We start from the raw sequence: 24,955 nt of genomic DNA, 5'->3' as shown, positions 1-24,955 counted from the left end.
ACATTATCTTAAAATATGTGGACAAAGGTGGGATAAACCAAACTGGAAATACATGTACACCTTACAATCATTAAATACACCAAATATGCTTTAAATATACATGTAGTTGATCTATTGCATATCTAAGAAACAAACTTAACCAGGAAATCTTAACGTTGACCAATGAACCATGAAAATGAGGTCAAGGTCAGATAAAACATGCTAGACAGACATGAATACCTTACAATCATTACATGATTGAAATATACTAGTTGACTTTTGCATATAGTATCTAAGAAACAAACACTGAATCAGAAAAATGAGAGATTGACCAATGAACCATGATGACAAAACCAAGAAATTTATGTTTCTACAGTATGAGTAATTTGATGGTTAGTAAAGAAGGCGACTTTGGGCGTGTGCACTTTTGTTTTTTTGTTGGGTTGATTTGTTGCAAAACTTTTTAAAAGATTAACCTTCTCAGTAAGGTACAGGCCTTGTTTGCTTCCTGTTAGATTGTGGTTTCAAAGCATAGTTTTGAAATAATGTTACAGTGGATAGGGTAGGAGATGTGCAAACTGATCTAATCTGTTAAAATTCAGTGATGGTTATGTATAGAAATAGCTAATACTTGCCAATTGTCAAATGTATAGGCAAGATAAAACTTGTTTTTCTTGTGTATTTATATTAAAACTAGAAATTAATTTGATCAAGACCAGACTGACAGACTGACACACATCCGAGCAGTCGCTGACAAGTGTAATACTCAGCAACCAGTGAATTACAAAAACAGATTTCTATAAAATAATCATTTATTTAGAAAATTTCTTCTTTTTAAAAGGCCTGCCATCTTGCTTGAAATTCTTTCTGGAAGAAAAGAATTATATCATTTATATTACATAATGAGTATTCTTAGCATTCTACTGGAATGTATGTTTTTTTATTGTAATTCTTGGGTACAGTTGAACTTAATTTAAAGGTTCAAAGAATTGAAAACTTTACATAGGTTTGTTTGCAGACTTTGGCAAACCACAAAATCAAATATCCATGAAATCACAGGCATTCCTCAATCCACAAAAATTGGAACCCAGGAAAATAAATGAATCCACAGTAAGTTTAAAACTATGATGCCTGTTTGTATATAGTTTACATGTAGTCTCACTTCTTGCATTACAGAAAATTGTGCAACATCAGGAATAGTTTTATTTTTATACTACAATTTGGTTGATTCAAAGGCAAACATGGCAAAGAATTCTATTTTTTTTTTATAAATGATGCACTGCTTTCAGATTTTTCAATTTATTGAAAAAAGACTTTTAAACTATATATGTAGACAAGAATGATAGACATGAAGATGTACTTTACCATTTTCTTTCTAAAATATATTGAAATAGCCTGCATACATTCCTTCATTAAAGTATATTGCAGTTCTCTCTTAAGTTATTGGTTTTTATCTTGCACTTTTGATTCGTGATTTTTAATTTTTTTCTCTATTCTATTGTGGATTCATTCATTATTGTTGGATACCAAATTTCACTGATTTTGTGGATACAGAGGAACCACGATTTTAACTATTCAATGACTTACAAATTTTCCAAAAGAAACTATGCAGGCTTTGCCAAAAGAACAAATCTAAATATCCACAAAAATGCAAGTTTTACTCAAGCAATGAAAATTGGTAACCAGGAAAATAAATGAATCCACAGTATCTAGCAATATTTAAGATACTGTGGATCCATTAATATTCGTTGGATACCAATTTTCGTTGATTTCGTGGATACATGAGAACCACGAATTCAAATGTTCAACGAAATGCAAATTTTGTAAAGGAATGAGTGTAGACTTTGCCAAAACCACGAAATTAAATATCAACGAATATGTAAGTTTTCACCAAACCACGAAAATTGGTACCCACGAAAATAAAGAATCCACAGTAAACAGAGGAACATAAAGCACTGATTTAAGAAATATTTCATGGAGTTTCACAAAAGTTTTGTTTTTGTATGCATCATTTTTGTCAATTTTCAGAAGAATTTTTATTCATTTGTGTATAAATCTATTCATTCAAACTGTAATTAACAATTACCTTTTAATTTGTTTCCCTTTGTTAGGACAGTCTTTCCTTTTGTGACTAAGATTTCCACAGATGTGACACCCTGTAAAAAAAATGTATTTTCAATTAGTACCAACTCAAAGTTCACATATAAAGTATATAAATTTGAGAGAATCTATGATCAAGAAAGATTTTCACAGATAGGACACCCTAAAAATAAAATCTCAATCAAAATCTTAATTTAATTTATACTAAATATTACTACCACCTCAAAGTATACAGATATTGTCAAAACCTTTAAAAGAATCAATAATTAAGAAAGAAAGTCCTTTTTCCTAGATTGTTGACTTTGATATCTAATTTGTGTGCTGAAATAGAATTTTACTGGAACATAGCTTTTGAGTCATCTTACATTGGGACTTATTTGTTTGACCCATACTTTGCACAGGATTTCCACTGGTACTTAGCTGGGGTTTTTTGTCAGTTAGGTTGTGGTTTAAAACATCTTATCCCTATTTCTTTTCTGCATTGTAGTGTCATGTTAGTTGGTTGGCAGTGAAACCCCATATGGATGATCTATGTCAGTTTAAGTCAAAGCTTACCTAGCCCTTTCAGAGCAGCAGGATTTGAACGTTTTTATCAAATTGGTGACTAATGGGCAACATAAACCAAGTGAGGCCAATAGCTCACATGGGTAAAAATCAGTATATGAGAAGCAACATTAAAAATGGGAAAAGAAGCAGATTCTATTTTCTAGCATTTATTTTTTTTACCTTTTCCTTTTATCTGTCCACATTTATGATCTTTAAGTTGACATATTCCACATTTATCACAGTGAACTTTAGACGGCTTTACACATCTCTCACACTTAAAACAATGGTTGTATGTTCTACCATCCTGTTAAAAATATATATACATAGTCTGATAAAGAGGACAAAATGAAAATAATGTTCTAATGATAAGGTTACATAAAACTATATTCTATTAAAATTCTGCAACAGGAAATTTTGATATTTGTATAGATTTTGGAGCTTAGAAAACTTTGCTCTATAATCTCTGAAAAATGCAATTTTTGACGATCACAGTAAGGTCATGGTACAGTCGTGGTAGGTTCTTCTTCATGATCGTGATGAGTGTGGTTGATTTTTAAACTTGTTCAAAACATGGGACGAATCTTGGCAAAAATCAGGTCAAAGTAAAAGCATAATGAGAGCGCTGTAAGGTCGTGGTAAGATTGCAAATATTGAAGTACCATTGTAGTGAGAGCATAGTGAAAGCGTGATTCTAGTTGGAGAGACTGTGCTAAAATCTCACAGCACATTAATACAATCTCACTACGACCATCAAGGTCTCACTGGGACTCAACCACACTTTAACTACAACTATATCATGTTTATACCACACTGTTTAAGACTAGTATGATTGTAGTATGCTCATGACGTTCTTCTTACGACCTCACTACTTTCATACTACGACCATTTAAAGTTCTAGTCATGCTCATTGTCATTGTCACATAAAATATATAAAAGTTCTATAGGTTTTGTTTGAAACATAAATTTTGATTGAACCATGTGTCATCCCCTTTTTTGTTCACTAAAACATTGTCATTTGATCTTAATGGACCAGAAATATGTTGTGATTCAGGTTGGGTTGGTCAGTCTGACATCTCTACTAGATTGGGTTCTTATAAGAGGCTCCTGTACCTCTACCCTTACCACCATGCAACACAAGTACTCATATTTACCTTATATGTATAAGAACCCATATTTACCTTAGATGTACAAGAACTCATATTTACCTTATATGTATAAGAACCCATATTTACCTTAGATGTACAAGAACTCATATTTACCTTATATGTATAAGAACCCATATTTACCTTAGATGTATAAGAACCCATATTTACCTTAGATGTAGAAGAACCCATATTTACCTTAGATGTAGAAGAACTAATATTTACCTTAGATGTAGAAGAACTCATATTTACCTTAGATGTAGAAGAACTAATATTTACCTTAGATGTACAAGAACTCATATTTACCTTAGATGTACAAGAACTCATATTTACCTTAGATGTACAAGAACTCATATTTACCTTAGATGTACAAGAACTCATATTTACCTTAGATGTACAAGAACTAATATTTACCTTAGATGTACAAGAACTAATATTTACCTTAGATGTACAAGAACTCATATTTACCTTAGATGTACAAGAACTCATATTTACCTTAGATGTACAAGAACTCATATTTACCTTAGATGTACAAGAACTCATATTTACCTTAGATGTACAAGAACTAATATTTACCTTAGATGTACAAGAACTCATATTTACCTTAGATGTACAAGAACTAATATTTACCTTAGATGTACAAGAACCCATATTTACCTTAGATGTACAAGAACTAATGTTTACCTTAGATGTACAAGAACCCATATTTACCTTAGATGTACAAGAACTAATATTTACCTTAGATGTACAAGAACTCATATTTACCTTAGATGTACAAGAACTCATATTTACCTTAGATGTACAAGAACTCATATTTACCTTAGATGTACAAGAACTCATATTTACCTTAGATGTACAAGAACTCATATTTACCTTAGATGTACAAGAACTCATATTTACCTTAGATGTACAAGAACTCATATACAAGAACCCATATTTACCTTAGATGTACAAGAACTAATATTTACCTTAGATGTACAAGAACTCATATTTACCTTAGATGTATAAGAACTCATATTTACCTTAGATGTACAAGAACTCATATTTACCTTATATGTACAAGAACTAATATTTACCTTAGATGTACAAGAACTCATATTTACCTTGTATGTACAAGAACTAATATTTACCTTAGATGTACAAGAACTCATATTTACCTTAGATGTACAAGAACTCATATTTACCTTAGATGTACAAGAACTCATATTTACCTTAGATGTACAAGAACTCATATTTACCTTAGATGTACAAGAACTCATATTTACCTTAGATGTACAAGAACTCATATTTACCTTAGATGTACAAGAACTCATATTTACCTTAGATGTACAAGAACTCATATTTACCTTAGATGTACAAGAACTCATATTTACCTTAGATGTACAAGAACTCATATTTACCTTAGATGTAGAAGAACCCATATTTACCTTAGATGTACAAGAACTCATATTTACCTTAGATGTACAAGAACTCATATTTACCTTAGATGTACAAGAACTCATATTTACCTTAGATGTACAAGAACCCATATTTACCTTATATGTACAAGAACTCATATTTACCTTAGATGTACAAGAATCACACATCTGACAGTGGACATTTTCTGGTCCCGAGTATCTTTTACACTCACTACAATACCTTAAATAAAATAATATAGGGTTATTGCATGAATATTGGGGAATATTGTCCCGAGTAGAATTTTATATTGCACGAGCTTGCGAGTGCAATATTTGTTCTACGAGGGACAATATTTCACAATATTCATGCAATAACCCTTTTTTTGTATAGCAATATAATATTTGAAAGTAATCAAAGTGATGGATATCACTCATGGAAAGATTAGAAGAGTAGTTTGAATTATTTCATATTAAGGTATGGTGGGGGAAAATTAACATTTTTAAAGCACTATTGCTGAAAATTGCATTAACAGCAGGGAGTCTTTAGAAGGAAACTTGCTTTTTCAGTATGAGGATAAAATGAGCTCAAATTAAATAATATGGGTCTCTTTATTTGCACAATTTTATTTTAACTTCAGTTTATATATTATAGAAATTATGTTGCCGATTCTGAACATGCTTCAAAAAAAAAATTAATGCAAATCAATAATTCTTCTAGTAAATGTTACCAACTATCCTTGTACAACAAAAATCTAGACCAACAGCTAAAAAATTTAAAGTGTCAACAAAAATAATCTAAAAATGTTGTTTTGGGCCATTTTGTAAGTTGAAACAGAGGTTAAATGGCATTGAAGATTAAAAGTTTTAAAGTGCCTTTTGATCAATTTTTTAAATATTTTTCAACACAAAAATTAACCTGAATATAAATATATATATAAACGAGTCTAAATTGAAAACTACATTCAAACCTATGATTGCGTTGGATAAAAACCGCAATTTTTATACGTGTGCATGTTAAACAAATTTCGTTGTAGAAGGGTCAAACAACATTTTCCAAAAGACCAAAAAAGTGAAAAAGTATATTTCAACAAAACACATTTGACTAACAGGTCGAACAACTGATGTTCTTGAACCCTGCTGACTGCCATTGGCGATTGCCAAAAAAATTGATCACAAGATGTAACAAAATGGATCTTAAAATAAATTTAATACTAAACAGAAAAACTTTTTAAACTTGTGGCCGCGATGTTATGCCACAAACATACGGTGTCAATGTATTTTACTACACCAGATCCGGATTTCGACAATAAATGTCTCTTCAGTGATGTTAGGGATCGAAACGGTATTTGGAAGGCCATATTAAGAGTATCCTCATTTTTAGAAAAAGTACCCTAATTTTTTAATAAACTCTTGAATTTAAAGAGTCAATATAGGATGAACGGATCATATAAACCAGAGGGAAAATATGATACAAAGCCCAAACAAAAAAATATAAACAAGTCTAAATTGAAAACTACGTTCAAACCTATGATTGCATTGGATAAAATCCGCAATTTTTATACGTGTGCATGTTAAACAAATTTCGTTGTAGAAGGGTCTAAAAACAGCACAAACAACATTTTCCAAAAGACCAAAAAAGTGAAAAAGTATATTTCAACAAAACGCATTTGACTAACAGGACGAACAACTGATATTCTTGAACCCTGCTGACTGCCATATATATATATATATGTAAAACTTGGATCTTTCTTTATTTAACTTAAATCAAGTCAATTTGAAAATCGCAAAATTAAATGGCCTAGAAGTGGACTAGAAAGGCCTAAAGGCAAAATAAGGTATCTGTGAAAATAAGTTGGTTTACAGTATTAGTCTTCAAACTCAAATTTAAACAAGATTTGTAGCAAAACAAAAATGCCTCTGCCATTTCGTGTTTGAAGAACATTTCCATGAATGAAAATCATTTATTATACTTTATTTTATAATGTCAGATTTTAATTGGTTAATGCTAGGGTGATCATTCACTATAAAACATGGCTAATGCTCTTATATCCTTCACACAGACTCTTAATCAATTTTGCAATTATCTACAAGACATCATGATAGTATATAACTTGAATTTTAAGTAATACTTACCAGTAACCTTCTGAAGAAGGTAGTTCTATCTGTGAGGGTGGTACATTTGTAAATATTCTGACAGGACTTCCATGTTTCTTTACATCTCCTCTGAATAAAGCATGGTTGTCATAGTCTACCTGTAACAAAAGAAGGGTTAAAAAATTACAAAGGATTGCAAAATGTTAAACATTGTGAAAAATGTGATTTAAGCATTAGTTGTGAATATAATTTTTTTTTGGTCAAAAAATGATTGCTCTTGGAAAAAACAATATTCAAACTTGATTCAATATTTTCTTAGAATAAAATTGAGAATGGAAATGGGAAATGTGTCAAAGAGACAACAGCGGAGGGCACCAATGGGTCTTCAATGCAGCGTGAAACTCCTGCACCCAGGGGAGTCCTTCAGCTGGCCCCTAAATTTTTTTCTTTATATTCCTTTTAGAAATTGTGGATATATAGCTCTACATGCATTCATAAGTTTTGTTGAGCCTGCAACTTTTGTTGCAGAAAACTCAGCATAGGGATAGTGATCTGGCGGTGTTAGCTAACTTCTTAAAAGCTTTATATCATACATAGTATATAAATGCGTCATGTTACGAACTTTCCGTCAGTCACATGTCCAATGTCCTTGACCTCATTTTCATGGTTCAGTGACTACTTGAAAAAAAGGTCAGATTTTTTGTAATGTTAAATTCTCTCTTAATATAAGTAATAGGATTACATTGTACTATATTTAGTATGTGCGTAACTTGCAAGGTTATCATGCCTGTCAGACAGTTTGCACTTGACCTCGACCTCATTTCATGGATTAGTGAACAAGGTTAAGTTTTGGTGGTCAAGTCCATATCTCAGATACTATAAGCAATAGGTCTAGTCTATTTGGTGTATGGAAGGACTGTAAGCTGTACATGTCCAACTGGCAGGTGTCATCTGACCTTGGCCTCATTTTCATGGTCCAGTGGTTATAGTTAAGTTTTTGTGTTTTGGTTGTTTTTCTCAAAATATATGCAATAGGTCTACTATATTTGGTGTATGGAATGATTGTAAGGTGTACATGTCTAGCTGACAGGTCTCGTCTGCCCGTGACCTAATTTTCATGATTCAGTGGCCAAAGTTAAGTTTTTTGAGTTTTGGTCTATTTTTCTAAAACTATTTGCAATATATCAACTATATTTGGTGTATGGAAATATATTTTGTTCTATATGTCAGTTGCACAGGTTTTATTTGACCTTGACCTTAATTTCATGGTTCATTGCTTAGTGTTAAGTATTTGTGTTTTGGTCTGTTTTTCTTAATTTATAAGCAAAAGGTCAACTATATTTGTTGTATGGAAGAATTGTTAGCTGTACACCCAGGGGTCGAATTTAAGCTTTTTTGTGTACTGGCCAGCCGGACCAGTGGACTGAAAACTCTACTGGTCCGGCTCCAAATCTACTGGTCCTGCAAAAATGACATTAATTTGACAAACACTAATATAAATGACAGGTGTTTAATTTTATTTTGATGCTTTCGTTTACATAAGTTAGACAGTAACAAAGGAATAGTCTTTATTCTGATTTTGATAAAGGCTTTGGTAATCTCAATGATTTTCTTTCTCAAAATCAGGATCAAGGACAGAAAAAATATCAACATTGTCTTCCACGTCATCGCAATCCTCACAACGACCAATAAAGTGCCTGACTAGGTCGTCTGGAGCGCTGTCCAGAAATATTCCACATTTCAATCCAATCTGAAATTTGACGATCCAGTTACGAAAATACATTTCCTATCTACGTCTGTCACTGCAAATCTTTCACATATTGTACAGTAGATATAATGCAACCATTCACGATCTTTTCCCCATGATTTTTGGTATTTGTGTTTTCTTTTGTCACTTTCGTATACTGTGAAAGTACATTTATTCGTGGGGTACCAATTTTCGTGGTTTTCGTGGATGACTCTATCCACGAATTTAAGTGTCCAACGAAATAAAGCAACCATTGTCCAAATCAAGACTTGGAAAGATCCATGTATGTTTGACTACTGTATGATCAAGAGCATGTTTTGAATATCGCCAAATCTGAGAACACTTCAATAGCAGTCACAGAACTACACCTGCATGCAAGATTATACCCATTTTATCTTTAATAACATAAACTGTACAACTTTTGCTCTTTTAATTCTCATAAAAAATATTTTTGACCGATGAAAGTCAGATTTCCGGTATTGATATGCTAGTATGATAAAGTGTTCATTTTATATCCCCATAGTTCTCGTACACATGGTAAATAATAATTTCATGCTGGGCTTGACTTTGATAAGAATTTTTTGACAATTCAAAATACCTTTATAGCATTTGTTTATGTTACTGTTTCCTTTAGGTGACATGTTTATTGCCTAATTAACACCTTTCATGGTCTTTAATCTGTTGATCACTTTATCTTGGGTTAATTAGTGTTGTCACTCCGATTTACACGGGTCAATGTTTACTTTGCAATTTCCTTCAATCAAGACTATTTCCAAACTTCGTGTCGAAAGGCTTTAATTTTTTTAATTTTTTAAACTAAAATCCACGAATTTAAAAACCCACGAACATGTAAATATTGCTCAAACCACGAAAATTGGTACCCACGAATTAAAGTACTTTCACAGTACTTTATTTCGATCTTCCTTTTGATTTTCAGTTATCTTAATTTTTTTATCCGGCGGTTTAACTCCTTCGAAAAATTTCCACATTTTATATTGTTGCGAAGGACGCTCACCCGAGATATTAATTAACTTGATCAATTGTTATATCCCCCAGTACCGCGTAATTGATTTCGCAGGTACATGTTAATTGTTTTGTAATCAAAAGGAGATTGCGATGCAATCAGTGATTTTTATCGACAAATTTCTACTGGTCCGCAGGACCACCAGCTGACAAAATCTACTGTTCCAAAGCAAATTTTACTAGTCCCGGACTACCGGACTAGCGTCAATTTTGACCCCTGTTTACACCTCTGCCTGGCATGGTTCATCTGACCTTGACTTCATTTTTATGGTTCATTGATCAATGTTTAGTTTTCTTGGTTAATGTTGAGTTTATGTGACAGTTGTAATAAAGCTTTATATTTAGGACTATCAACATAATATCAATGATTAGTAAAGAAGGCGAGACATTTCAGTGTGTGCACTCTGTTTTGATTTCAATAAAAAACAAGGAAATTGTTGGCCTATATTGGCTACATATATTGTCAAAGGTCTACTTATTTGTTGTGTGTGGATGAAACTGTAAAAGAATTTTCTGATATTTTACCAGAAACTTTTTATCTTAAGAATTCCTGTTGAAGTTAAAACCCAAGAAAAATGTTGCAAGACATTGATTTCTTTCTATATCAGAGACAATTGTACGTTTTTTTGTAAAGCTACTTATGGATAGATATAGGAAGATGTTTGTATATATATCTTGAGAATATTTTACACTATAACAAGTTGATGCAAAACTAACAAGAATGTGTCCTAAGTTCACGAATGCCCCATCGGCACTATCATTTTCTATGTTCAGTAGACTGTGAAAATGGGATAAAATCTCTTATTAGGCATTAAAATTAAAAGATCATATCATAAGGAACATGTGTACTAAGTTTAAAGTTGATTGGACTTCAACTTTATCAAAAACTGCCTCAACCAAAAACTTTAACCTGAAGCGGGACGAACGAACAGACAAACACACAGACCAGAAAAAATAATACCCATAAATGGGAAATAAAAAGTGTACACACCTTATAATCTAACATACTATACTGTGGTAAACAATCTACAATCCTCTTTTCCATGAAGTACGGGAAGAACCAAAGAACTGGTAATTCTTTATCTTCAACTGCAAAATCAAAATAAACATATTATTGTACTTGACACCATCATCTTTCAAGTCAATTTTGTCAAAAAAGAGGCAAAATGATAGGACTTTCAAATGCTCCTTATTTTTTTCCTCAAAAGTTACAAAATAGATAATATATTTTGGTTTTCACAAATTCATTGTTTCATACAAAATTTCCCTCATCAAACATTCTGTTTGAAGTGACATTTAACATCATTAATCAATCTATCAATTGATAAATCAATCAGGAATATTTAATTCCAAGAAATATTTTGTACAATTAGATGCATGTTAACAATAACCATTTAACACACAATATCAAATTTAGAGGTTAGTTAATCTTATTAACATTGTAGTTTTAAACATTATTCAGACTATGATTCAAAGAATATTTTTATTTACTTGAGTCTCTCTGCTTTTTCCATGTTTCTGTAATTTTTTTAAATGTTGAAGCTAAAACCTGAACGAGACCTCCAAATGGTGGATCTGTTACTATGGCAATATGTTTGTCATCTGATTCTATAAGGAAGTTGGTAAATACTGTCTCACTTGTAGTATCATTGAAGAAATAATGGTTAAACATGTTATATCGGCAAAACTTCTCAGGAGGGTAGATCTGTTGCTGAAATAGAAAGAGCATAAAACTACAATAATACACATAGCAATTCCAATGACACAACATAGAAAATTCAAACACTACATAAATACAAGAAATCAACAAGTTAATAAGTTTGTATGTATATTTTACAGTACATGTTGGAATCCAATTTGTACTAGAAGTATTCTGGATCCTTCTGTATTCGAATTGGTAGTGTAACAAACCAATAAAACTGCATTGAACATGATGGCCTTCTAGTTTTGATTAAAGATAGGGATGGTACAGGGTTCAATGCTCTCTGCACTCCTGGCAACCAACAATCAACCAATCTATGGACTCCTTCCAAGACTTTTAAATTGATATCTTCAGTTTTTCTTTTAGAGAAATAGCTATTAGGAGCTGAGGGGTCAAGGCCAAATGATTTACATGGTAATGAGTTGGCTAATGTTAATAAAATTGCTTACTAATTATCAATGACTAGCCATCATTCAGGGCCTCTTAAAGCTGACTATGGAATATGGGCTTTGCTCATTGTTGAAGGCTGTATGGTGACCTATAGCTTTTAATTTCTAAGTCATTTTGGTCTCTTGTGGAGAGTTGTCTCATTGGCAATCATACCACATCTTCTTTTTTATTACATCACTTCATCAGAGGGGAGACATAATTGGCCTATTTTAGCTATGTACAAAGCAGGATATATTCATATCACATTGACATGTAAATGTCTGCATTTGATCTAATATGTACATTTGGCAGTCCAGGTATCTAAATTTCCTAATAATATTTATTTTTAAATATAGATTTAAATATTTGACATTATAGCTATTTTATGGTATGCACTGTTGTACAGAATGAACAAGTGAAACTGCTAGCTACTGCTCACTGATGATACCCCGCCGCAAGTGGATAATATTAATAGTGTAAAATATGCAAGTGTTCGGTAAACAGGAAGTTGTTGAGTGATTACTCTGAAAACGCATCACACAGTCATGACAGTATAGCTGACTTATATAAATCTTGAAACCAAATTTCAGAAATCCTTGTATTGTAGTTCCTGAGAAAAATGTGACGAAAATTTTCAACTTGGCTATCATGTGTAAAATCATACAAGTGTTTGGTAAACAGGAAGATGTCAAGTGATCAATCTAAAAACACATCACACGGTATAGCTGACTTAGATAAACCCTGAAACCAAATTTCAGAAATCCTTGTATTGTAGTTCCTGAGAAAAATGCAACAAAAAATATTCATGGGACGGACGGACGGACTGACGGAAGGACAGACAGAGGTAAAACAGTATACCCCCCCTTTTTTAAAGCACGGGTTTAATAATAAATATAGGCTCTGATGATAAGTTATATATACTATACAAGAATGTCAACATTTACTACACACATTATATTGTGTTATGTGTACAGGCATGACTTACATATCTATAGTCCAAGTCTAACAACAAAGATTCCAGTTTGCTGTGTTTGATCCTGTCACTCTGTATTGCTTCATGTATCCTGTAATCATATCGGAATAGAAATCAACTTTTATTCATTTTTTAGACATTCTTTGATAGGTATTTCTTGCTTTTAAAATTTATATCATTTATATCATTATATTAAAAGAAATAGAAAGATTTTGATAAATTACACATTATTTCCGCCATAAGTCGCAATATCAACAAAAACTTTAATATCAGCTGGATGCATAAGCAAGGATGATTCCAGTTGTTTTCAAATGGGTCCCTTGACCATCAAAATTGGGAATTTTCATCAAATTGGGAATTTTTTTCCGCATAAAATCTATGATGAAATTGTATCAAGTTTCACCTGTTCCATAGTGTGTGGATATCCTTTTTCATCATAAATGATCTGTCATGAATTTTCAAAAATGCGCAGACAGTCGGATTTTTGATTTGAGAGCCAGGCAGAACCTTTATATTTTTAATAACATATATTATAGAACCGGTTCAGTTGGGCGATCTGCTTTTACGCAATCGGCGCCCATTAAATTTTGATTATTTATAAGTTTTTCTCCCTGTCGAGGTCTGCTTTTAATATGTGACCCATTTTGACAAAAAGCATCTATTATCTATATGCTTTTACGAAATCAAATACTCCCATAGCATTTTCTTCAATTTAATTGAAGAAAATGCTATGGGAGTATTTGATCTAGTAAAAGCATATTTCATTAAAAGGTCTGCTTTTACGAGAACTAAGGTATTGAGAAACGTCTGAGAAAAACACATAATAACAATATGATAACATATCTTATCTTAACAATCTTCCGTTTACATCATTCTTATTTGGATCTTAAAACACTTTGAAGACAAATGGGGAAAATTGTAATTGCCTTAATCGGTGCAGGAAACATTTCCGGAAAAATCAATTTTAAAATAATTTTTTTCTGAATTGGGAATTCATTTTAACACAATTTTTTGGGGCCGCTGGAGGAATTGAGGGCCGCTAAGCGGCCCTTAACTATATAGTGGAATCATCCCTGATAAGTCAAGGTTGGAATAAGTTAGAAAAATCTTATTCCAAACATTTACAAGGCAAACAATAATAATAATAATAAATGCTTTATCATGATGATACAGTACATTCCGGTTATTTGCATAGCCTATTTGTCAGACGAAATTATGCAATAAAGCAGAGTATGCTTATATCCGAAATGCCAAATTACGGAGTCAAATAACATCGATAGTGCAGATCAGCAAAGAAGAAAGATGAACGTCCACAGTCCACTTACAACATATTGAATGCTTATTTATTCTAATAAAAGTTATTTGTCTACTGTCATACATTTTATTTCATTGTGTATTCTTTCAATAAAGTTTATAAACACATTTTGTTTTAGTTTATTTATGTACAGACTTTTCCTTTACCTGAGATACAAAAATAAAATTGTTCTAAAAATAGATTTGTTTCTATGACCCGGATGTACAAATTAAATTGTTACGCTTTGTTTAAAATAAACTGTTTAACGATACTACACAGTTTATAATCATTGTAAACAATAATTGTGCAATGAACTGTCTTTGATATTAAGTATTTACCGATTACACAGTGATGTAATGCTGTTACTTTAACATCGTTAGTTTCGTATATGCAAAGGCGATGGGTCCCTGCACGGGTTATTTGCTGGACACGAGTGTTGAAAGTGAGAAAATATAATAATCAGAAGTTAATTTTCTTTTAAAAAAATATTAAAAAGGAAAGATTGATGTATAAAATTCTTCAACCATATATAAATGCCCTGTAATATTTAACATAAATGTAGATCACCCAAGCTGAATTACGAAATTACACATTGGATAATGATCGATAATTAGCAGGCGTTAATGTTTTAAAAATTCACCCAAAATATAATCTATGAACAATGTTTGAAATCCAATCAATAATTAACACCTTTTGAGATAGAAGATTATAGAATGGTTGTGTTTTTACAACAATCAGCTGATTGACATTTTTATGACCTCGAGGCTTAAAATAGATTATGGGAAACTTTACCTGTGTACACATCGAGGCCTTTTCTATAATCATATAAACACGAAAGATACTGTTTTAAAACTTTATTTGAATAACACACAAGTAAATGTGAAATAATAATGAAAATTATGATGCATTCAAGAAAAATATACTTACCAAATTGCCGTTTCCGGTCAAAAATCTCGTCAGATTTAACTGAGCATATCTAGCTGGCGATTATTTTCTATGCAATAAACCGAAATGCCACTTGTAAGGCTATGCATATAGCCGGACAATTTAACATTAGGTGAATGGGAAATGGTTTTGTGCAGGAGAAAAGTATGCAATTAACCGAATTATGCTATTAAGCGGTATGCAATTAAGTGGAATCGACTGTACTTGAAACTAAAAATTTTACTGAATTCTTTTTGACCTGAACACCAAATGTTTTTTAATTTCAGACATGAAAATGACACAAAAGCATAAAAAAGAAAATTGAAATGATTGGTGTAATACTTTTTTGGGTTTAGTTGTTTAGATTTGTAGGCAGGTAATATCAAACTATTCTAATTTCATTTTAGGCCTTGAAGATGTTTGTCATGTAGGAGATATTCACCTCCCTCAAAGGACAAATTAGATGTGTATATTATAAAACTTTACCTGGGTGCTCCAACACATAGGACTTTAGATATTTCCATCTTCTTGAGAACATCTATTGTAAACTGTATTGTGGATTCTGAAAACAGGTATTGCTGAAATATATAATGATTTGAAAGAATGAGCTTACTGTTCGGTGTGAGCCAAGGCTCTGTGTTGAAAACTTTCACCTGAAAATGGTTTTAAACTTTTACAAATTGTGACTTGGGTGGAGAGTTGTCTCACTGGCACTCATATGACATCTTCTTATATCTAGCATCATGATTGTAGATGAGATTGTCTGTATGATTCTTAATTTACTCCTTTCTGATAGTTTTTGTTTCCAAATTTATAAAATATGAAAGAAATCTGAAGTTATTCGAAAACTGAAATTCCCATTTTAGTGAAGACAAGTTTCAATGAACTGCTGAACCAGTTATCACAATATACCTACCTTTGGTCTCCTAAGTCTTTAGTAAATAATATCTAAAAATTTCTTTTACAAGTCATAATTTAACTGCATTTTTCTTGAAACAAATAAAACTAAACTTACAGCATAAGTTTTATTATTGTCTAATGGTTTAAACAGTCTTGATGGCTTCATAATGGTGTCATCGTCAATAGGTGATTTTGTTTCATGCTGACTATGTTCATCTTTCTCCTCTGGTAATAAAAACTGACCACAGGTCACACAAAATACTCTGGCTTTAGCCTTCAACTTTCTCAGCTTGTGACATCTAAAATTTGTTCAAGACTGCTTTTAATTCATACAACTTTGTTTTTAATTTTCTAAAATTGTTTCTTAGCTAGAAAAAAATGTTATGTGTCTGGTTATGCCAACCTGCAAATGCCTAAATAGAAAGTTATTCTTTTCTTTATCATTTTTTTTCCATTTCAAATGAAGCACCTAAGGTAAGGACCAATTTTAAATTACTTAATTATATTTCACTCCAAAATCATTTACTAAAAGTAATAATATTATTACAAATCTTATGTGTGTACAGGATAGCTTCTATAATTATTTGCAGGATTGAATTAATAATCCAAGAATGTATGAAAAGTATGTACTCTTTTAAACAAAACTCATTGGTATTATTGTCTGTTTTGTTTTTGCCCTTTTTTTTATACATGTGTTTGCTTTCTTGCGTCTTCAATCCATTCTTTGACATATATACGTGTATTAGTGAGAGATAACTAGAGGCTCCAAAGAGCCTGTGTCGCTCACATTGGTCTATGTGAATATTAAACAAAGGACACAGATGGATTTATGACAAAATTGTATTTTGGTGGTGGGGATGTGTTTTAGATCTTACTTTTCTAAACATTCTTGCTGCTTACAATTATCTCTATCTATAATGAACTTGACCCATTAGGCCTCACTTAAAAATATTTTGGTTTGCCCAAACCCTACCCAAAGGTTGAGACAGTAGGTAGGTAGGTAGGCATTTCTTTTTCTTTTTTCAAAAAAAGAAATTGAAGTATCAAATGTTCATTAGTCTTCATGCCTATTTGATTAAAAAAAACTTCTTCAAATCAGGACAATAAAAGAATTTGAGTAGGCAGCTTTTTTCTGAGTAGGTAGTGTTTGGGCAAACAAATCTATTATTTATTATGGCCTTAGATTCAGTGGAAAATATTAGTGAAAATTTGTAAATTTTATGAAAATTGTTAAAAATTGACTAAAAAGGGCAATAACTCCCTAGGGGGTCAATTGACCATTTTGGTCATGTTGACTCTTTTTAGGTCTTACTTTGCTGTACATTATTGCTGTTTACAGTTTATCTCTTATTCGATAGTAATATTCAAGATAATAACCAAAAACAGCAAAATTTCCTTTAAATTACCAATTCAGGGGCAGTAACCTAACAACTGGTTGTCTGATTCATCTGAAAATTTCAGGGCAGATAGATCTTGACCTGATACACAATGTAACCCCTTTGTCAGATTTGCTCTAAATGCTTTGGTTTTTGAGTTATAAGCCAAAAACTGCATTTTACCCCTATATTCTATTTTTAGCCGTGGCAGCCATCTTGGTTGGTTAGCCGGGTCACTGGACACAATTTTAAAACTAAATACCCCAATGTTGATTATGGCCAAGTTTGGTTTAATTTGTCCCAGTAGTTTCAGAGGAGAAGATTTTTCTAAAAGATTACTAAGATTTACGAAAAATTGTTAAAAATTGACTATGAAGGGCAATAACTCCTTACGGGGTCAATTGACCATTTTGGTAATGTTAACTTATTTGTAGATCTTACTTTGTTGAACATTTTTGCTGTTTACAGTTTATCTCTATCTATCATAACATTCAAGATAATAACCCAAAACAGCAAAATTTCCTTAAAATTACCAATTCAGGGGCAGCAACCTAACAACTGGTTGTCTGATTCATCTGAAAATTTCAGGGCAGATAGATCTTGACCTGATAAACACTTTTATCCCATGTCAGATTTGCTCCAAATGCTTTGGTTTTTGAGTTATAAACCAAAAACTGCATTTGACCCCTATGTTCTATTTTAAGCCGTGGCGGCCATCTTGGTTGGTATGCTGGGTCACCGGACACAATTTTTAAACTAGATACCCTAATGATGATTGTGGCTAAGTTTGGTTAAATTTGGCCTAGTAGTTTCAGAGGGGAAGATTTTTGTAAAAGTTTACGGACGACGGACGCCGGTTCCCCATCAAGTTATTTGCCATACATGTACCTCTTCTTTAGCTTTGTGTATGCCTGATTAGCTTCTTCTTTTATACTTTCTCTCGCCATTCTTTTTGATTCAGAAAATTTTTCTTCTTTCCTTTGAAAGAAATTACACGCTTTTCGATCTCTGAATGCTGAACATGCATAGAATTGTTGACTATTTCCATCTTCAGTGTATCTCACAAATAATGAAGTTGGACCTACAAAACATCAATTTACAGCTTTATTCTATAAACTGTGCCTAAGGATAAATATCGTATTGCAGTGGTCAAATCTGTTTTTTAATGATTTTCAAACAATACTCTTAAAAACTTATTCCTTCTTTTTGAATAATCTGCAAGAAGATGTGTTCTTTCTATGCGACATCACCCAACATGGTCACACAGGCACTTGTCTCAGAAATTTTTTTCCTATATACCTTATTATAACACAAGGTACTTAACTTGCATTTTAGAAAAATATTAGGTGGTGACGAAGTTCCGTTCTATGCCGCTTTATAGGCTGTCAACCCCACTAAAGCTTGTTATATCGTAAATCTATATTGATTTTTCTATACAATGGTGTATAACATGCCTACATTTGTTGTCGGAATCATCCGTAGCAATCCTACCAAAGTATGTCAATCGTAATAATTTTGCAAACTGCTGAAGAAATCAAATATTACCTGTTGCAAATTGAATTTAAATAGGTGCTGATTTGACCAGATGTCAATTATTTTAACAGGTCAGGAATAACCACCAATTGAACCTCAATTGAAGTATAATCCACCAATTGACATATAATGGTATAGACCAAATGGTGTATAATTACTTGTTTTTCAAAACAAATTATTCCACCAAAATGGAGCATTGTTTTTTTAAAACCATATTATGGTATGAAAACTTGTCAAACATTCCTAGTTTAGTATTGTAACATAACATATTGCATTTAATCAATAATTGTATTTGAAGTTTCTTCTATTGTTATCTTGTCCATTCTTGATTGACAAATTTACCTGTAATCACCTGTCAATGGACATCATTACTGTCTGCAGCCATTTTGATCATGAGTACAACTTCTCAGGTGAATGTAGCTCTTTGTTAATACTTAACTTTCATTTTCAAAAGTCAATCATGGTCAATAGCACAAATGTTTCAACAAAAGAATTGTTGTACACATGCATTCTCAAGAGATGCAGCAGGCTTTGACAAAACTGAAACTTTGGGAGGACTCAATTAGGGTCATGAAATAGGTTGCAAGTTGCAAAATCATGCTCCTATCTCACACTAGCATTTAATTACAAAAAAAATGCATTATAAATCAATTGGTCTATACCAATATACCTCAATTGGTGGATTATATGACAATTGAGGTATAATCCACCAATTGGTGGTTATTCTAGTCCAAATAATTATGACGTCTTGAAAGGCTATTATATTTTTTTTCTTTGACGCCTTACATCGATTTTTTTCTTTGACGCCTTACATCGATGTAAGGCGTCAAAGAAAAAAAATATAATAGCCTTTCAAGACGTCATAATTATTTGGACTAGTGGTTATTCCTGACCTGTTTAACCAGGTGCAGATTTGACTTTTACTACAGGTGGAGAGGTGCTGATTATCATCGTGTAATGTGTTTTCGTACTAATAACAATTTTCACTGCTTACGGTTTTTACTGTTGAGTTTTTATTTAGGTGTTTACTCAAATTTAAAAAGCATGTCCTGTAGATTGATTTTAGGTATCTAGTTTTTTTGTCAATGATTTCTACGATTTTTTACGGTTTCCGATTACTTTGCGATTTTTGTATGTCAAAAAAACGGCGTCATATGTTTTCGTATGAAATAAAAACTGGATCAGTACACGGACAGGAAATTACTACAAAATCCGGAAATAATTTTTTTCTAAAGTCGTGGTTCAGGTGATCGGTTGAATCATAAAAAAAGTTATTAAATACTTTTCAGTACTAAAAAATACTAGTAAATAGTGTAAGGTTGGTGTTTCGTGTGATGAAATTTTTAGATTTTGATTAATTTCAGATTGGCACCTGGTTTGTACAAAATACATTATTTTTTCTAAAATAAAATGCAGTTTTTAAAATTTATGATTAAATATAAAAAGTTAAGACTGTTTTCATCTTCATGTATCAAGGATGTATAAAAAAAAATTGTCAATGAAATTTTGAATAGTTAGATTTTGAGCAACTATTTTATATAAGAACCCTGCTAATTTTAACTCGATGGTTTGTAATTAAAACGGCCAAAAAAACACATGACAGTCATATGTCTTGAAGATCCGGTGTCTGACTTGCAAAAAACATATCTGGACTTTATTTTAACCCTTCAGAATTTTTTTCTTCAATTATTCTAGTGATGCGTATTTTTGACATAAAATAAAAATGGCTAAATAGGTCAGTTTTATTTACTTTGTTCTAACGTCTTTAAAAAGCGACGTTGAATATGTTTTAAATATATCAAGTTGTAGTGGTGTTGTTGTTCTAAATATAGAAACAGAAAAACATGCCACAATGTACGCATATGCAGTCGAAACCGACGAAACGTGGTTGATACGAAAACATATGACATACAAAAACATATGACACGACGATAAATACACATGGTAAATCGTGTTCAATAACATTTAAATACATTGAATAAATAACACTATTATACAATCAAATTTTGTTGAAATTGTTAATTTTGATACACTGGTGTTTGTTGTGGTATATGCCATAATAATTGAATCAGTTTTTTTTTATATAAATAATAATATTTTGGTCGGCAAGTACGGTTGACGTTCATTTGTATGTTACAATGTGGTATACCATGTGAACAAAGTGGTCTATCGACAACATTCTCTTCTAATATTACATCGACATCTGATATATTAGCTGCCATTCAAGACAAATATGCTTTTCAATGTTTCTCAAATAAAACTTCTCATGATAGAAAGGGAGATAACTTCTTCCCGCAAATTTAAGATACGACAAAAGACCATATCTAAATTTTTACAAGAGACGCACTACGCCGCAACACAGTAGACATATCAAGTGCCAGTCTTTGTAAGAATCAGGCAATTTAGGTAAAAATTAAAACATGATTAGAAAAAACCACCGAGCTAATCATGCTATTTAATACTAACCATTATCCTGAGTTAAAAAGTATTAGTCTTTCGTTTGCGTGTCTCTGATAATATCATATAACTTGGTTAGAAAATTGGTTAGAATGATAGCAAATTACAGAGTTATTTCCCCTTATTCGTAAATTTCTAGTGCATTTCAACCAAATTGTATCTTCTATTACCAGAACAGAAAATGGAATTGAATGTTATTTTTGTGCATAACTACATATTATGAACTGAAATCAATGTCAATTTGGGTGTTTTTTTGGTCATGTTTTCGCAACTGCCTGATTCTTAGGCAGACTGGCACTTAAAACAAAACACCCAAAAACTTCTTGATGTTGCATGATATGTTGCCTGATATCCAGTTAAAATTAAACAAAATAAGAATATAAGTCTTTAAAAGTTGGTATATTCAAGGAATTGTATATTTAACGGGCTCGTCTAGATATTCCACATGATATAGTCAGTATCAAAAACGAACTGGCTACCTATTATTCTATACATATTCGTGTTGAGACACAAAGCAAAGTATGAGGCTTCCAGATAACTGAAAACTTTTTAATCAGTAAAGACAAATTTTCAATAAAGAGGTAGGTTATGGTAGTTGCAAATACATTTAGATCATTAGGCCCCTTTACTGAATTCAGATGTTATAATATTACTCCATAAACACGACCACCAACATAAAGATGAAAACCGAAAAATCACCACAACAACAGACAACAACTTGATCTCGATATAGCATTTATATGAAACCAGTTTTGATTGTTAGTTTATTTTAGACTTTTGAGTTTTGAGTTTCCTTAGTTATCTTTTGAATCTCTTGTCCACATTGGCGGTGACATGCCGCATCCCACTGATTACGACAGTAATACATTGTTTATAGTGACAAATTATATCAATCAAATAATCAAATTGTGCATCTGTTAGTTTTTGACAATTTAATCGTTTCCGTGTATGATAAAGCTAGACAATATATATACCCGTGACGAGGGCGTGATTTCTAAAGGGGCCTTTCGTCGATTTGACCATATGTGTGTTGCAGATGTGGTTATTGCACACATTTTTATTTTTAATTTCATACATTTTGGTGCTTACTTTTACCTGTGCTCGCTAGTAATTCTTTAGATCTTTTTGATATAAAATTCCCATGCTTCTTTGTTGACATTTTCCTTTCAATTAAGCAGTATGAACATAATGTGTATGTTTGAATTGACTTTTAAGTATAGTTTTCTCATGTTTACTTTCTACTTTCAGCAAGTGTACTTGCTAAACATTTACGTATTGACAGCTTACTTGTCATGGGGATCAAACGTCTCCTACATACAAGGTGAAGCAGTTCATCATGCTACAGACACTGATAAATGTGAATAATGTGATGCTTACCAGTGTGAGATTATTTCGAAAGTTTAACTAGAAATAAAGCTTCACTGTATTTCGAGTTTTAAGAAGGGAGGAATGTAACGGAGTTGCGCAGCTTTGAAATAATCTCCCTTTGCTAAGCAAGGAATGACTCAAAATGAACTGTTTCACTGTCAGAGAAAGGAATATGACAAAGTGTATATTTAGATAAATCATATGGTAATGATTTGGAAGACGTTTCATCCAACTTACTGGATATTCAAGAGAAGATTTTGCCATTCTCATGGAGGAATTATACCGTTGTAAATGGACTTGTGAAAAGTATAGACTTGTTAAAGAAATATTTTGTACTGGGTCTACCGACCGTGCAAGGGCTGTATAGCCAGTCAAGGTCGTTAAAAACTTCCATTTGTTTGTACTGGGTCTCAAATTGACCACTTGGATTTATCATTAATCCGCTTTACATTATTTACACTACATGGCTTTATCATTAATCCAACTTCACTAAATATATGTTTTGGTTATAGTCACTGCTTTAATGTAAATTAATATGGAATATTTTAATAAAGTATCTGAACATCTGTAATTGGTCTCATTTGCCAGAGCTCAGTCGCAGCAGACGAACCATTAATAGACAAGAGGGAACGGTGACGCATAGCAACCCGACCTCCTGTTACATGTGTCATATGTTATTAAAAAGCATGAGAAATGCTGGGTATCCAAATTCAGTTAACAACATATTGGTGTAACCCTGATACAACTATATATTAATAATGTGTTGTAGGTCTCAGTATCACGAGAACACTGAAAGGTACATATATATGCATTTATCTCAGTTATTTAAAAAAATATCGCCAGCAATGTAACTAAATATAATTTTGAAAAAGAGAAATATTTACTCGTTATCAAGCTCAAAATTGAAATATATATCGACAAATGCATCTGTTCCCGTTATATCACGTTTGGTGAATAACATTTTACGCTGCATGGTACGGTCATTACCTCCCCTGAAACTGTATCGTAAGCCGTTAACGTAATAATTGTTTCCTTGACGTCTGTATGTTGGCTTTGAGACACAAGGACGTCAAACTGCTACTTTATTTAAAATTTGTGCGCAGATAAAATCTGAAGTTTATAGAATGAACGACGAAAAGGAACCATTGGAATCAGAAGAGTTAGAAGAAATAGAAATGCGCGTTATTCAAGGGTACTCTTATGATAGACTTCAGTCAGAACTCCGAGTCGTCGAGGGAGAATCACCAGAAGGAGTTGCAATAACAATTAAAGATGACGATATATTCCGATGGAGAGTGAAAATACAAGGACCAAAAGATACTCCATACGAAGGAGGTACATTTGCTTTAAAATTATATTTTCCATCAGGATATCCAGAAAGTCCACCACTGATTTCTTTCAAAACTAAAATTTTTCATCCGAATGTTGATTCTTTCGGAATTGTTCACATGGACGTCCTGCTTCCATCGATTTGGTCACCAGACATAACAGTACTGAGTATGTTGAAATCTATCAAGGACTTACTTGTTTACCCAAAGCCAACTGAGTATGGAGACCCTCAAGTTTTATCAATGTTTCATAAAGAAACACAACGGTTCGTAGAAGAAGCTAAACAATGGACTGAAAAGTATGCCATGGAAAACAAGAACATTTTTACAAGGAAATTTAAAATGTTAAATTTTAGATGTTGTGGAAATCGAAATAAATATGTAAAAGAATAGTTTGAATAAACATATCTAAACTTTAAAATGAATATTTGATTTTTTTCTATGAAATAGTAATTAATGCCAATTTCCAACTGTAAGATGAACAACAACAATTACGAAAAAAACAACATCAATGATAATAATAAAAGATAAAATAATCGTTTGAAAACTTGAAAACTGAATGCACAATAAAATTGTGTGCTTAAAAGTCGTACGATCAGTCTGGTACGATATATGGTCTAACTAGACAAAAACGGGAATGACA

The 24,955-nt window shown here is 32.1% G+C and overlaps 2 protein-coding genes across 2 annotated transcripts; one reads left to right on the top strand and one right to left on the bottom strand.

Moving 5' to 3' along the window:
- Positions 1–773: 773 nt before the first annotated feature.
- On the bottom strand, positions 774–21,458 carry LOC134715129 (rRNA N6-adenosine-methyltransferase ZCCHC4-like). The gene is made up of 12 exons (XM_063577068.1): positions 21,309–21,458; positions 18,515–18,707; positions 16,366–16,549; positions 15,837–15,928; positions 13,145–13,223; positions 11,520–11,739; positions 11,020–11,117; positions 7,298–7,416; positions 5,330–5,405; positions 2,806–2,929; positions 2,066–2,135; positions 774–846 (listed from the first exon to the last, which is right to left on the bottom strand). Exons 1-12 carry the CDS (start codon positions 21,379–21,381, stop codon positions 792–794), a joined length of 1,383 nt encoding a protein of 460 aa, XP_063433138.1. The 5' UTR covers positions 21,382–21,458; the 3' UTR covers positions 774–791.
- A 2,650-nt stretch (positions 21,459–24,108) lies between these two features.
- LOC134716558 (ubiquitin-conjugating enzyme E2 D4-like) lies at positions 24,109–24,705 on the top strand. The gene has a single exon (XM_063579569.1). The coding sequence runs from the start codon at positions 24,109–24,111 to the stop codon at positions 24,703–24,705; it is 597 nt and encodes a 198-aa protein (XP_063435639.1).
- Positions 24,706–24,955: the final 250 nt, after the last annotated feature.

Source organism: Mytilus trossulus, chromosome 4 (assembly GCF_036588685.1).
Source record: "Mytilus trossulus isolate FHL-02 chromosome 4, PNRI_Mtr1.1.1.hap1, whole genome shotgun sequence".
Classification (NCBI taxonomy): Eukaryota; Metazoa; Mollusca; class Bivalvia; order Mytilida; family Mytilidae; genus Mytilus; species Mytilus trossulus.
This window is presented reverse-complemented; position numbering and strand designations above follow the sequence as displayed.